The sequence below is a fragment of the Dreissena polymorpha genome, chromosome 16 (assembly GCF_020536995.1).
Source record: "Dreissena polymorpha isolate Duluth1 chromosome 16, UMN_Dpol_1.0, whole genome shotgun sequence".
Taxonomy (NCBI): domain Eukaryota; kingdom Metazoa; phylum Mollusca; class Bivalvia; order Myida; family Dreissenidae; genus Dreissena; species Dreissena polymorpha.
The window spans coordinates 21,057,259-21,072,711 of record NC_068370.1 but is presented as its reverse complement, the minus strand read 5'-3'; the positions used below and the strand labels follow the sequence as shown (position 1 = coordinate 21,072,711).

General features: G+C 35.6%; 1 protein-coding gene across 7 annotated transcripts in view; it reads left to right on the top strand.

The window, feature by feature from the left end:
* Positions 1 to 15,453, top strand: part of LOC127861939 (uncharacterized) — an 80,926-nt gene that overhangs the window by 30,345 nt on the left and 35,128 nt on the right. For all 7 annotated transcript variants that reach the window (XM_052400688.1, XM_052400692.1, XM_052400691.1 and 4 more), the window contains 6 exons: positions 470 to 633; positions 1,099 to 1,270; positions 1,734 to 1,901; positions 5,374 to 5,529; positions 12,440 to 12,518; positions 13,864 to 13,927. In XM_052400688.1, coding sequence (XP_052256648.1) covers positions 470 to 633; positions 1,099 to 1,270; positions 1,734 to 1,901; positions 5,374 to 5,529; positions 12,440 to 12,518; positions 13,864 to 13,927 — 803 coding nt within the window. The remainder of the gene's footprint in view (positions 1 to 469; positions 634 to 1,098; positions 1,271 to 1,733; positions 1,902 to 5,373; positions 5,530 to 12,439; positions 12,519 to 13,863; positions 13,928 to 15,453) is intronic.

Genomic DNA, 15,453 nt, shown 5'->3' with positions numbered 1-15,453 from the left:
ATAGTTTTGGCGTTGTCTGTCTTTGAGTCTGTCCGCCCATCCGTCTGTCACATAACTTTTCATGGCTATATCTCAGTAACTTTATAGGATATCAATTTGAAACGTCATGGGTGTACAGATATCAATGAGGAGAAGTGCCATGCATGAGAACTATAACCCCACACTTTATTAAATAAGACTTATTGCCCTTTGTTTGTATGATGTAACTTTTCTGTGCTATATCTCAGATACCATACAAGTCTTCAACATGAAACTTCATGGGTGTATTGATATTAGTGAGGAGAAGTGCCAATGCTTAAGAAGCATAACCCTTCACTTTCTTAAATAAGAGTTATTGCCCTTTGTTGTTTGTATGATGTTACTTATCTGCTTCACAATAGAATTTAAGATATACCATTGTGATCTTTAATTAGTTAAATGGCAGATTGTTAGTTATAAAGTTACTTTAATATGTTGTTTTTAACACCAGCAAGGACAATGCGTGCAGACTGGGTTTCCGTACAGCAGGCCAGGGACAATGCCCTGTTGTCATGGTCACCACCACATGACCTGTGCCAGGACATCACCATGGTTACATACTTCTGGTGTCATATAGTGGCAGGTTCTGAGGCAAACTCTCTGCCAGATTGCCAGGTAACCACTGGTCATATGCCAGGTAACCACTGGTCATATGCCAGGTAACCACTGGTAATATGGTCTCAGGGAAACGTCTGCAATTAGATGTAGTACAAGGTGCTGTTCTAATGAGCAGTGAGGAATGCCACGCACAATAGCTGTTATTTCTGTGATGATTTTGTCTTCAAAATAGATTTTATGATTCAGAATTGATGTTTTTAAGCCATGTAGTATTGTTTTGAATTGTTGAGGTAATTTCAAAAGGTAGTGAAATAATATCCGCCATTAGTATTGAGGTTAGTATTTATGTCTAAGACTTAAAAATCTGATGGAAGTTGTTAAGCATGCCCCATCTCTTACAGGAAAACTATTTGACTGTTCCCACATGAAATATTTATGTACTTGTGTCCTCCAATCATGCAATAGTTATATAATATTTAACAAAATACCGTTATATATTAAAAAAAAATATACCTGTTTCAGACTTTAGACTGGAGGAATGTCACAGTGGATGGACTTTGTGAGCACTCTGTCTATGAGTGGCTTAACAACACAGGTGACCCATCAGGCATGCGCTATGCTGTCTCCATATCAACCAGTAATAGAACTGGGGGCATGGTGTGGGACAAATATCGCTATAGCAACTACAATATTGGTAAGTTTGGTAAACTGTTGCTGTTGTACTTGAATAAAATCTTTACCTTATCTATGCATTTTTCTCTAAAGTTGAAGGGGGGAATTATAAAGAGTTGCCCATTAGAAAAATTATTTCAGATCATGCTGTTTTCTCTGCAATTGATTATCCTTAAAGTCTTGAACAGTCTCAGGCCATTGGAAAAATAACAATATTCTTTGAAATTTTTAATGGTAAATAAAATAGAAACCTGTCTGTTTTGTTAATCTTTTTTAGTGCACGCAACTGCAGTAGTTTTCACCTTTCATTACTGAACATTGATTAAGATTTGTAAACAGTTAATGCAGATCCAGCAGAACAATTTATCATTTATTTTGGAAACTATTTAAACATTGAGATAATTGAGCAGTTTAGTGAATGTTTGGTGTCGTAATGAGACTGCTATGCTTGCTGGCATTTATCATGCTGATATTTCTGTTCACAGTGCCGGTGAAGCCACTTTATTCTGTGAAGACTGTTCAGGAAGATGCCCAGTCTTTAGAAGTGGCCACGACCTTTCCAGATCTTCCAGCCATAAATGAAGGGGGACAACCCAGCTTCCTTGGCCTGATATATAGGAAGGTTACTTCCCCTGATTTAGCTTGTCCTGAAGGCAAGTGTTTTACTTAAATCAAACTTAAAATTTACACAGATTTATGAAAAAAAGGGCGGTCATAGAAATGATGTCCTACATTCTGTCCCCAACATTTTTATGTCAGTGCCATATCGTCTATACCCTTTGCAGGATTTTGGTTTTGATTTAGCTCGGCTGTTTTCCGAGAAAATCCGAGGTATTGTCATATCCAGCTCGTTGTCCGTCAGACGTCCAGGTCGTGCTGAAACCTTAACATTGGCTCTAAAATCAAAGTGCTTTCACCTACAACTTTGAAACTTCATATGTAGATGCACCTTGATGAGTTCTACATGCCACGCCTATTTTGGAGTCACTAGGTCAAAGGTCCAGGCCACTAGCTGTGACCTCTAAAAAAATTTGAATTCCTGACAAGCTTTCATTTATTCCAAACTGCACCCGCAGCTGAGCGTTGGCATTTTTTAGGTAGTGCTCTTGTTTTAATTTAGCCTTCAGTTATTTTTTCAACAAAGCATTGAGTACCATTCAATAGTGTTTCCACATGAAAGTCCGCAAATAAAAATTAACATTTGATTTTATTTTTTTTTAACTGTCTTGATAGGGGTGAGTGCATAAAATGTGGAACTAAATTGACTACACACCAAGTACAGTAGAATTGCAATAACTTGAGCTGGCGATTTCTCCAAAACTGGCGATAACTCAAGCATTAAAGGAAGTCCATAACATTTTCCCTTAATTTCTATATAAAAATACCCGCACTAACTCAAACATGCGATTTTCGATAACTCGAGGACGTGTGCTGGTCACTGAAAGGCATTTCACAACTTATTAACTGGCAATTATTCGAAGACACTTTCTCGTCTGGTCGGTGCTAAAAATATTCGAGTTGTGAAAACAGCGCAATCAAGCAAACAAAAAACACTTGATTAGGTGTGAAGTTAGTCGCAGTTTGAGAAACACTGCAAATTGTCATCCTTTGAGATGCAGATAAAAGCTACACAGTTTTAATGATAATTGAACAATTACCAGCAATTGATTATGTAATTATAAAATGTAAGGTATAAAAGAGAGTGTATCAGATAATACATTGGAATCTCTTAACTGAATTCCTTCTTGTCATTTTTGCTGCATCATGGCAACACAGAAAGAAATCGCATAAGTTCCAAGAAGCTAATGGGTTGTGACAGTCTTCAATCTTAGACGTCTGACTGAATGTAAATGAAATAAAAACTGTATAGTGATCATGTTGTTTTCGTGTTTTTTTATGACCCTGAAGGAGGGCATATAGTGATCGCACTGTCCGTCCATCTGTCTGTCTGTCCGTCACACTTTGTGTTTAGGTTTCGAAAAATGCTCATAACTTCTATGTCCCTTGAGATATAACCTTCATATTCGGTATGCATGTGTATATGGACAAGGCCTTTTCATACGCACACAATATTTTACCCCTGTGACCTTGACCTTGAACTTCGGGTCCACGTTTAGGTTTCGAAATTTGCGTTAAGGTTTTGAAAAATGCTCATAACTTCCATGTCCCTTCAGATATAACCTTCATATTTGGTATGCATGTGTATATGGACAAGGCCTTTCCATGCGCACACAAATTTTGACCCCTTGACCTTGAACTTAGGGTCTGCGTTTAGGTTTCAAAATCTGCGTTGAGGTTTCGAAAAATGCTCATAACTTCTATCAAAGCGTTTATAGGGGGCATATGTCATCCTATGGTGACAGCTCTTGTTTTCCATGCGCACCTACGTACCTTGTGTGCTATTTTAAATTTGCTACATGTGCATTGAATGTTGTTTGAATATTTTTGATTATGTATGTGTTATGTGTGTTTGTTTAATTAAATGAATGAACAATCATTCTTATTGTTTAGTATAGTATACTGAAACCTTAAGCGATTTTTACAAAGCACTTTCTTTTCCAAGCACCGTCTTAAATATAAATAAGTGTTTGCGGTCAGAGAAGTTAAGCATCACCAACCAAAACAGTGAAAACAAATAGTACCATGGATTCCTCGAAACCTGCGATTACTCTAGCATCGAGGTCAGTCCTGTGCTATCTCGAGTTATCGCAGTTTAACTATAATTAGTAGGGATGGCATCGAATACCTATATTAGTATTTGAATATTCGCAAATCCATTCAATCGAATATTCGCATAAAACGGCTTGATTGATTTAACTTCTATTACTCAGTTTCATATCCAGTAGGGATATTAAATATAAGTTGACACAGAAATACAATTGAATATACAACTGTTGTGTTGAGAAAAAAAGAAAATGTAGCGTAATTGTCAAAACCAACTTTGAAAAAGCCTATTTAGGCAAAATATATTAGAAAAGAGTAAAACTTGTTCTGTGTTAACTTCCATTGTTTTGTAAGTTATATCCGTTTGCTGAATACGAGGCTGTTTATTAATGTTGCTATAGAATAATTGTATCGCTGTCGGCTAATACTATGACCAATACTGTAATCGGACTCAAATAGAAGGAAAAACATCACGTCATACAATTTCATTTTTATTTGAAATTTGAAGGAACGATAGCATGTACGTTTATATAAAGAAACACATCAATAAGGCATGCAAAGTACACCAAATATTCAAGAACAAATATAAGGGAAAACATCATGTCATAGAATTTTATTTGTATTTGAAAATTTAAAATATTTGTAGTAGACCGCGCATATGTAAAACTTACTTTACACACATTACACGTTGCGGTCTTCTTATCCACAGACCGTGTAAAGTATTTCCATACTTTCAAAGGGGCTGGTGGCATTTTCAGATTTAAATTATGATCCATTGTCACAAATATTATTCTGAAGTTTTCTACCAAAAATTTACTCTTTGAATATACATCATTTATTAAATTTGAGTAATTCACATATTTTAATGTCTGTTCAAACTGTGATCACAGAAACTTAATTATTATTCGCAAGTCAATTGAAGCCCTTAATTGGCACTTAATTGACAAACAACAGTTCGGGCACTTTCTTAGAGTGTGTATATTGCATTGCGCAATTTGAGTAATTCACACATTTTAATGGTTGTTCATACTGTGATCACAGAAACTTTATTATTAGTCGCCAGTCAATTGAAGCCGTTAATTGGCACCCCATTGACAAACGACCATTCGGGGCCTTTCTTAGAGTGTATATATTGCATTGTGCAATCACAGTTGATACGGGCCCCGTTATCAGTTTGACTCGTAGAACGTCACATCAAACATGTTAATCCCAAGTGATTTCGGGTGCCAATTAGTGAGCAGCTCGCAGGTCATTAAATATTAGTTAAATATTAGGGAAATGACGTTTGAAAAAAAAAGCGAATATCAATTATGTTATTTGAATACTGACCCTTCAATTGAATACTCAAATATTAAAATAGTTTTGCCATCCCTAGTAATAAGTAACCAACAATGACCATGAAGCAAGTAAGATATTTTTATTTGGGATCCTGAGGGCTAGAGGTATTTGCTAATTTTTCAGATGTAGCACCCCAGCGGTTTCCAGTTGATTTCACCAACCACACAATCATGATCAACAACTTACAAGCTGGTGCTCAGTATGTTGTGTGTTTGAGAGCAGAGAATGAGGCTGGGAACAGTCCTTATGGGGAACCAATCTCCATGCAATTAAACAAAGGTATTGTGTGAGCTCATTGATTTTGTATTATGCATATTGTCTCTGTATTATATAGTGTATAGCTCATCTCAGCATAAAGTTCTGGAGGTGAGATAATGGGAGCTTCCTGTGTCTGTCTAGTTACCACTCTACGCTGTAACTCCAATATAGTGCGGTCCATTATTACGCTGTGTCCAATACAACGCGGGGGGTCCTTGGATCCCGTTTTTTCTCCAACCTTCCATTTCTGATTCAAATCCATGTTATGCAACTTCATGTATTTTCAGAAAATTCAAAGAAGCCGTCGATCACAGCTTGATTGCTTTATTGGTCCGTTTAACTGATTTTAATCGATTAGAGGTTGAACGACACTCAACAGCTAATTGGTGTTAATCTGTTGTGTAATGTCAATAAAGGTGTGAAAACTCACGAGTCCTTGTTTATTACATGTTTATTACATGTATTCCCTATCAGAGTGGTTCAGTGCGCTAATTTCAATAAGGCAAGTGCAAGCGGAATAATTATCAAATTAAAGTTATTTAAAACGATTACCTGTTTATGTTTTGTATTTATCGTGTATTGTATTTCATTGTATAAACTATGGCTGTGTAAGTGTGTTATCGTTTATTATATGCTACACATGCTTGATAAATAAAAATATCTGTGTGTGTGTTTAATGTTTCAGTACGTTTACGAAAAAGAAATTAAAAAATCCTGCGTTTTATTTACATGCTAATGCAATGTTATAGTTAACAGAGATGCACTTTAATTTGTGCCCGTTATCAGAAAGTCCACGGAAAGCACGTGTTTTTACATGCTGCGTATGACGCAATAAAATATTTCTTTGTATACGTATCGCATTGCATTCAATCTAAATTTAAATTCGCTTGTCCAATGAAAGCTGTGTCCCATAATGCACTGTACTAATTTTTCTGAAAAATGGTGTAGGCATGTGAATTTGTTTACGAAATTCGTAAACATATTTCTTGTCATAAATGTTTAACATTATTTTTTCGTAAGTGATGTTGTAGTTATATTGGATTATCGGATAAATGTGCACATTAGAAAAGCGGTATGTATACTGTTATCGTTTGATTCGGTTTATATGCATGTATTTGCGGATGACAACACAGCATGACAATACACAGGACCTATATTATAGGCTATACTTTACCTGTTTTTATAGCCCTCTTTAATAAATAAGCTCAAAACTTATAACGCTGTCCGTTTATAATGCTGTTGCGTGGCTTGGACCCCGTCATCTGCGTTATATTGGAGTTACAGTGTATTGGCCTTATTTGATACAAATTTGATGAAATTTGGTCAGACTGTTAATGTTGACAATAATTAAAGGGGCCTTTTCACAGATTTTGGCCTGTATTGAAGTTTGTCATTATAAAAAAGTTCATTAAAAAACAAGAATAAAATTAATGAAAGAAAATAGGTTACCCTCAACTGGACTCAAACCACTAACCCCTGGAGTTAAAGTCTAGCGCTTAGACCACTTGGCCATCTGTGCTCAAACAATGTGTGATCAAATTTTATCTTTATATAAGAAGCCTCGTAGTATCACAAAATATAACAACAACAGAACTCTCCAAGTTATTCAATGGTTTCGCGTTGCAATGCTTTATAATTTTCAGCTTTTTAAATCGTCAAAAGATGCATATGATAGATATTTTAGAGCATGGAAAATGTTCACTATAACTGTTTTCTCACAAATATCATGACTACAATGAAAATGTGCGAATTGGGAATTTTTTTTTTTATATCCCCCACTATAGTAGTGGGGGACATATTGTTTTTGCCCTGTCTGTTGGTTGGTCTATTGGTTGGTTGGTTGGTTTGCGCCAACTTTAACATTTTGCTATATTGGATATAGCAACTTGATATTTGGCATGCATGTGTATCTCATGGAGCTGCACATTTTGAGTTGTGAAAGGTCAAGGTCATCCTTCAAGGTCAGAGGTCAAATATATGTGGCCAAAATCGCTCATTTTATGAATACTTTTGCAATATTGAAGATAGCAACTTGACATTTGGCATGCATGTGTATCTCATGGAGCTGCACATTTTGAGTGGTGAAAGGTCAAGGTCAAGGACATCCTTCAAGGTCAGAGGTCAAATATATGTGGCCCAAATCGCTTATTTTATGAATACTTTTGCAATATTGAAGATAGCAACTTGATATTTGGCATGCATGTGTAACTTATGGAGCTGCACATTTTGAGTGGTGAAAGGTCAAGGTCAAGGTCATCCTTCAAGGTCAGAGGTCAAATATATGTGGCCCAAATCGCTTATTTTATGAATACTTTTGCAATATTGAAGATAGCAACTTGATATTTGGCATGCATGTGTATCTCATGGAGCTGCACATTTTGAGTGGTGAAAGGTCAAGGTCATCCTTCTAGGTTAAATATATGGGTCAAATTTGCTCATGTAATGTAACTTCTGCAATATTGAAGCTAGCAATTTTATATTTGACATGCATGTGTATCTCATGGAGCTGCACATTTTGAGTGGTGAAGGGTCAAGGTCAAGGTCATCCTTCAAGGTCAAATGTCATATAGGGGGACATTGTGTTTCACAAACACATCTTGTTTAATTTTGTCAATTTATCAATACATTAAATGGCCCCTTTAAGCCGATTGTGAACCTTGGTGATGTGTGTCCAAAATCAAGGTCACCTGGTAATATCCTGTCTGGCACTCTAAAGGCCACATTTATAATTCACTTTTGATTCAATTTATGTCAGAATGTTTATCTTTACAATAAAGGCCAAGTTTTACTATGTTTCACATTTGTCAAGAAACTATGTAACCAGGTCAAATCTTACTAAAATTCTAACGTCTCAAGGGAAAACATGTTTGACTACAGCTTGGTGAAACTTGGTCAGAATCTTGATCTTGACAATATCCCGGCCATGTTTGAATCTTGGTAAACTTTCTCATAAACTAGGTCACCGGGTCAAGTCTTCAATAATTTGTGTTCTTTAATTCAGGTTAGTGCTTAAGGGCAACCATGACCCTCTTGATACTTAAGCAAAGAAGCAGCTGAAAAGCTATAATGATAGTTTTATAAAATTGAAAATAATCTTAAATATTAATTAAAGCTATCATGATATGCTTGTATTACAATTTTTGGATTCAAAAGTAACCTCTAGTTTGTGGCCATCGTAAGTCTTAAGTTGTTCCCATAGTTTTGCCATAGGTTGAAGACAGAATAAGTGCTCGGTTGAAAACATAATTAGCTCAAGGTTGAGGACGTAGTTGGTCTTCAGTTGTAGCCATAGTTGGTATTGGTGTTAGTCTTGGGTAGTCTTATGTTGTAGCCCAATTTGGCCTAGGGTTGTAGCTATTAGGTATGAATGTTCAAAAACAGCAGGAATTTTAATATCCAATTGTCATGATTCTAATATGCATGTGTTTACCAAAATAGTTGATATTCTGCTTAAAAACAAAAAGTGGTTCACCTAAAAAGTCACATTTAGGTTTTCTGGTGGAAAGTGCTTATTTGGATTAGATTTCAGGCTTTGTTTACATCCATAGTTATTGTATAATGGTAGCCATAATGGAACCTAATATTTATAAGACAGTTGGTCTGCAGTTTTAGCCATATTTTACCGTATGGAATAGTCCATTACAAGTTTTAGCCATAGTTTTCAGTATGGTGAAGACATAGTCCGTCAGAAGTTTTAAGCATAGTTTACCATATAATGAAGACATATGTAATCTTCAATTTTAGCCATAGTGTACCATATAATGAAGACATAGTCAGCAGTTTTAGACATAGTTTACAATAATATTGAAAACATAGTGTGTAGTTATAGCCATAGTTTAACATATGATGAAGACATAGATGGCCTGTAGTTTTAGCCTAAGTTGATTCTAATTTTAGACATAATTTGCCTTATTTGTAGACAAAGTTGGCCTAAGGTTGTAGCCATAGTTTTTCCTAGTTTAGTTTAATCAGTAGTTGGCCTTAGTTGTAGCAATAGATTGCCATAGTCTGTAGCCATAGTTGGTGCTAGTTGTAGACATAATGGACTCTAGTTGTTAACATAGTTTGCCCCAGGTTTTAGACTTAGTTGGTCCTAGTAGTAGACATAGTTAGTCCTAATTGTACACAGATTTGGCCTGTAGACATAGGTTTGGTCTTGGTTGTAGCCATATGTGTTTCTAGTGGTCCTAGGATTGAGCCTAGCTTGAATAAATAGTGGATCCTAGGTTGTAGCTAAAGTTGGTCATATGTTGTAGCCATAGTTAGTACAATGTTGTAGCCATAGTTGTTCGAAGGTTTTAGCCATAGTTGGCCCTTGGTTGTAGCCATAGTTGGTCATAGATTGTAGCCATAGTTAGTCCATTGTTGTTGCCATAGTTGGCCCTTCGTTGCAGCCATAGTTGGCCCTTCGTTGCAGCCATAGTTGGTCATAGGTTGTAGCCATAGTTAGTCATAGATTGACATGACGCCTTATCAGTGATCGCTCCGCCCACTTAATCACGTGGCTCAGCGGGAAGAAAACCTAGACAAGCTAACACCAAAATGGCTTCTTTGCCTATAGACTGCATATAGATTTACGCCATATTCCGGATGATTTTATGGACTTGTTTAACACCATATTACACTTGTAAAGGGGTTGATGCCATTTAGTTATTCTGCAAATGCAAAAAATATATGATTAAATAGAACATCAGCTATTTATAACGGGTAAATCGGTACATTAAACACGCTCTCAAACGCTTGCGCGCTTACTGAAATCGAACCCGTTATTACGTGTAATGGTGGTATTTGCAATAAAATAACACTTCACCGGTATTTACCCGTGTTATTAACAAAATTATTACCGAAACATTCCCCCCTACCCGTGTATTTGACACGAAATAGCGCTTTATAACTGGGAATTCGGTGAAGTTTTACGCGCTTTCTGACGCCGGGTGGGTACCTCAATCCCACATGTTATTGCGTATAAAAGTGATATTAATCATATGAAACATTGCTTATGGGACATTTATCAATCACTATAATTTAAAGCGCAAAAACAACACAGTAAGTTTGAACATTGTCTGATATAAAATTAGCGTTGTACGAAATGGAATACGGTCAGGCTATTATAAATTAATAAGGCTACAAATATCAGACGCTCGCGCAGGTACCGACTTCCCCGAAGTTACTGCATTTATTGGTTAACTAATATCAGTAATAATAACTCTTTTACAATAGCATTTATCGATACGTCTTTATTAAAATAATAACAAAATGGTTTTCACTTGTTTCTGACACACACAGAAACGCGATTTTTAACGGGGATTTTGTAAAGTTACACGAATTGGGTACCAAAATTCTCAATTATTTTACATGCACACGTGACATAATACATACTTAATAATGCTTAGTTATTGCTTATATGACATTTTAAGTTTGTGAAATAAATTAAAGTTCTATAAAGGGGATCTCGGTAATTATTGAAGCTTCCACTCGCTCTTGTCAAGACCGCATTGCCGCGTTGGAAATGGTATAAATTTAATTCATCTAACTTATCTTTCTGGATACCAAATGTCAGAGTTGCATTAACCCTTTTTACACCGTTTTTGCCATATTTCATTTCCGTTTTTTAATCCGAACAAAATAAACGAAACTCGTTTAAAAATGAGATCTAGGCATTCGAGCTCCTAGTGTGGATTAAAAGCGTTTATTGGTGACACCACATGACTGCAAATGTGTAGATACCGTTAATAAGATAATATATCACATGTCACCTTCAAATAGCATGTATGATGTCAATTAAGTGCATTACTATCAGAGTAATAAAACACAGTTGTTCTTGGGGACGACCGCATGCCTTTAATCATCTCTTACACTTCTCAAGATCTTTTTTCGGCTTTGGAAATGAAATAAATTCAATGTCACCAACTAATCTGTCAGGATATCGATTGTCCAAGTTACATAATCCCCATTGACACCGTTTAACCATTTTTAATCGTTTTTTGTAAGAGAAAAACAAAAGAAACTCGTTGGAATAAAAGTGAACCTAAACATGTAGCTTGTCTAGAAAATGGCGGACAGGTCGTTGCTAACGAGTGCGCCCGATTAATCGATCGCTGATTGGTGGATCAATTCTAGTGGGCGGAACGATCATAGATAAGGCGTCATGTCAATTGTAACTAAAGTTGACACTAGATTGCAGCCATAGTTGGTCCAAGATTGTAGCCATAGTTGACCTTAGATTGTAGCCAAAGTTGGCCACAGACTGTAGCCATAGTTGGTCATAGGATGTAGCCAAAGTTTTTCCTAGGTTATAGCCATAGTTAGTCCAAGATTGTAGCCATAGTTGGTCTCAGGTTGTAGCCATAGGTGGCCCTATGTTGTAGCTATATTTTGTCCTAGATTGTAGCCATAGTTGGTCATAGATTGTAACCATAGATAGTTTCAGTTTTTAACCATAGTTGGTACAAGATTGTAGCAATAGGTAGTCCTAGGTTGTAGCCATATTTTGCCCTATATTGTAGCCATAGTTTGTCCTAGATTGTAGCCATAGTTGGTCCTAGATTGTAGCCATACTTGGTTTCAGGTTATAACCAGAGTTGGTCTTAGATTGTAGCCATAGCTGGTCCTAGGTTGTAGCCATATTTTGTCCTATATTGTAGCCATATTTTGTCCTAGATTGTAGCCATACTTGGTCCTAGATTGTAGCCATAGTTGGTTTCAGGTTGTAACCATAGTTGGTCCTAGATTATAGCCATAGGTAGTCCTAGGTTGTAGCCATATTTTGTCCTAGATAGTAGCCATAGTTGGTCCTAAATTGTTGCCATATTTTGTCCTAGATTGTTGCCATAGTTCGCCTATCTGCAGTCTAAGTTTTAGATGTTTCTCAGTTTGTGGTGTTTTTTTATTGTTGACAAAGTGTGCTAAGTTTATGTGTTTGCTTTTTCAGCCGATTCCACTAAGCTGGTGGTCACAATTGCAGTTGTAGTGTCATGTCTCATTGTTTTAATTGCTGCAACCATTTTTGGGTAAGTTGTCTTTCGATCTGTTGTATGCTTTATTTTAATTATTTTTTAATAATTAATTTAATTTTAATTTGCGGTTTGCGTGCAAGATCGTCCATATCGCTGTAACTACTGCAGGCATTCAGTTGGAACTACATTGTAAACACATGCCATTAAGGTCATCATTTAAGGTCTCTGACCAAGCTCCATACCCCTTACCTAGAATTTGGTATGCCCCTTTATGTGTGTTTAAAACTTACCCTGACTTGCTCTCTCAGTTGGTAGAGCACTAAAATACACCTCCAAGAATGATTATGTTTGATTTTGATCTGCCACATTACTTTTTTACATATTAGACAGGAAATTATTTCTTAGACCATACTCCCCTTACGTCTGGCCACTTTTCCGTTACTGGCATAATTTTGTATACTTAGCACTTGTAAATCAGCTTGTTCAGACAAAATGGGATAATGTTAATTTTTATCATGATATTACTGAATATTTTTTAAAACTGCAGATTACTTAATTTAACAATCAAACAAAATTTAAAATTTCAGGCTTAAGTTTGGATGGATCAGCTCTTCATCAAATGCATTCAATTTAAACTTCATACATTTGTCCGAGGTCCTTATATACAGTAACTTATACAGTATCTTATTAAAATATAGCTCTGTATAGACATAAGACTTTTTCGACTTACGCTAATTTTTATACAAACGAAAGTCAGTTTGTGGTTTTCATGCAAGATGAAATCCAGGTTAGAGCTTGTGACACCACTCTGTCTCAAAATCTTCTAAAAATATGCAACTAAAACTAAACAGATGTCTTCAGTGTCTTCATTTTAGCTCTACAATCAAGGCCAATAACTCTGATCTATATTTTTCAAAATTATGGATGCTGTATGACTTACAAAAATTCAGATTTAATTTTTCATGCAACAATTCCCATATTGCTATGTCTGCTACAAATTTTCAGTTAGAACTTCACAACTAGTTAACAGTTAATGTATGTGGTTGATGACAAATGGCCATAAGTCTTAGCTGAAATTTTCCAGAATTATGCCTCTCGGTTGCTTAAAAAAAGATTAGTTTGCATTCAGTTAGTTTACTTCTGTCAAAAATACTGGGGCTTATAAATGTGACAAGTATTTTAGTGAAATGAAGCTCCTCCCTTTGTAACTACGACATATATTAATTTGAAATTTCAATTATGTCTTTGAGGTCGTCATGTAAGGCTGCTCACATGAAATTTATGTTATTCTATCAAAGTGGAAGTATAGTCGTCTGCTCTTACTAATATAAGGACAGTTTTGTAAATTTTAGCAATCATATCAATTATAAATTTACAAGTTTTCATTTATATTTTTCAGACTCTGTAAATGCAGAGAAAGAATAAAAAGGTTTATCAACAGCAAGAGGCAGATCAGCCTTACAGTAAGTGTATGAAAATGGGGCCTTTAGTTTTGTAATGCTTTTTATTTACACAAATTAACAAAGTTTATCTTATTTAAAAAATCTTAAACAATTGCACTAAGATAACTTGGCCAATTATTTATTAACTGCACTTCAAATTCAAGGTAAATGTCCAATATTTGTATACTCTGTTAAATAAATAAAAAAAACTTATACATGTTATGAACATACTGTATATTCCTTAATTAAAAGCAGCTTCTTGAATGAACTTCTCTGGTCAAATGGTGTAAATGATTGCAATCACCTTGTTATAAATGCTCGATGCAAATGCATGTAGAACACTGTGCTAAAGTGTGCTTATTTTGGAACCAAGCCAATCTGCAGACATATAGCACAGAACACTAAGAACTTGCCTAATATAAAACGCCCCTTGTCTTAGCTGCAGTCATATAGTAAAGTTTTACAGAACACTAAGAACTGTAATAATATTTAATGGCTCTTGTCTTAGCTGCAGTCATATAGTAATGTTTTACAGAACACTAAGAACTGTACTAATATTAAATGCCCCTTGTCTTAGCTGCAGTCATATAGTAATGTTTTACAAAATTCAAAGAGCTAGATTCATATTTAACACCCCTTGTCTAAGCTACAGGCATATAGTAATGTTTTACAGAACACTAAGAACTGGACTAATATTAAATGCCCCTTGTCTTAGCTGCAGTCATATAGTAATGTTTTACAGAACACTAAGAACTGGACTAATATTAAATGCCCCTTGTCTTAGCTGCAGTCATATAGTAATGTTTTACAGAACACTAAGAACTGGATTAATATTAAATGCCCCTTGTCTTAGCTGCAGTCATATAGTAATGTTTTACAGAACACTAATAACTGGACTAATATTAAATGCCCCTTGTCTTAGCTGCAGTCATATAGTAATGTTTTACAGAACACTAAGAACTGGACTAATATTAAATGCCCCTTGTCTTAGCTGCAGTCATATAGTAATGTTTTACAGAACACAAATAACTGGACTAATATTAAATGCCCCTTGTCTTAGCTGCAGTCATATAGTAATGTTTTACAGAACACTAAGAACTGGACTAATATTAAATGCCCCTTGTCTTAGCTGCAGTCATATAGTAATGTTTTACAGAACACTAAGAACTGTTCTAATATTAAATGCCCCGTGTCTTAGCTGCAGTCATATAGTAATGTTTTACAGAACACTAAGAACTGGACTAATATTAAATGCCCCTTGTCTTAGCTGCAGTCATATAGTAATGTTTTACAGAACACTAATAACTGGACTAATATTAAATGCCCCTTGTCTTAGCTGCAGTCATATAGTAATGTTTTACAGAACTCTAAGAGCTAGATTCATATATAAGGCCTCTTGTCCAAGGCCAAACAAAAAAAATATATGTGTTTAGGGCAACAGTGTCAAAAATGCTAGGTAGGGTAGGGATTGAGGTTTTTTAAAGTTTTTAGCTCTAATGGCCGAAGGCCTGAAGAGCTTATGTCATGGCGTGGTTTCTGTCGTCCGT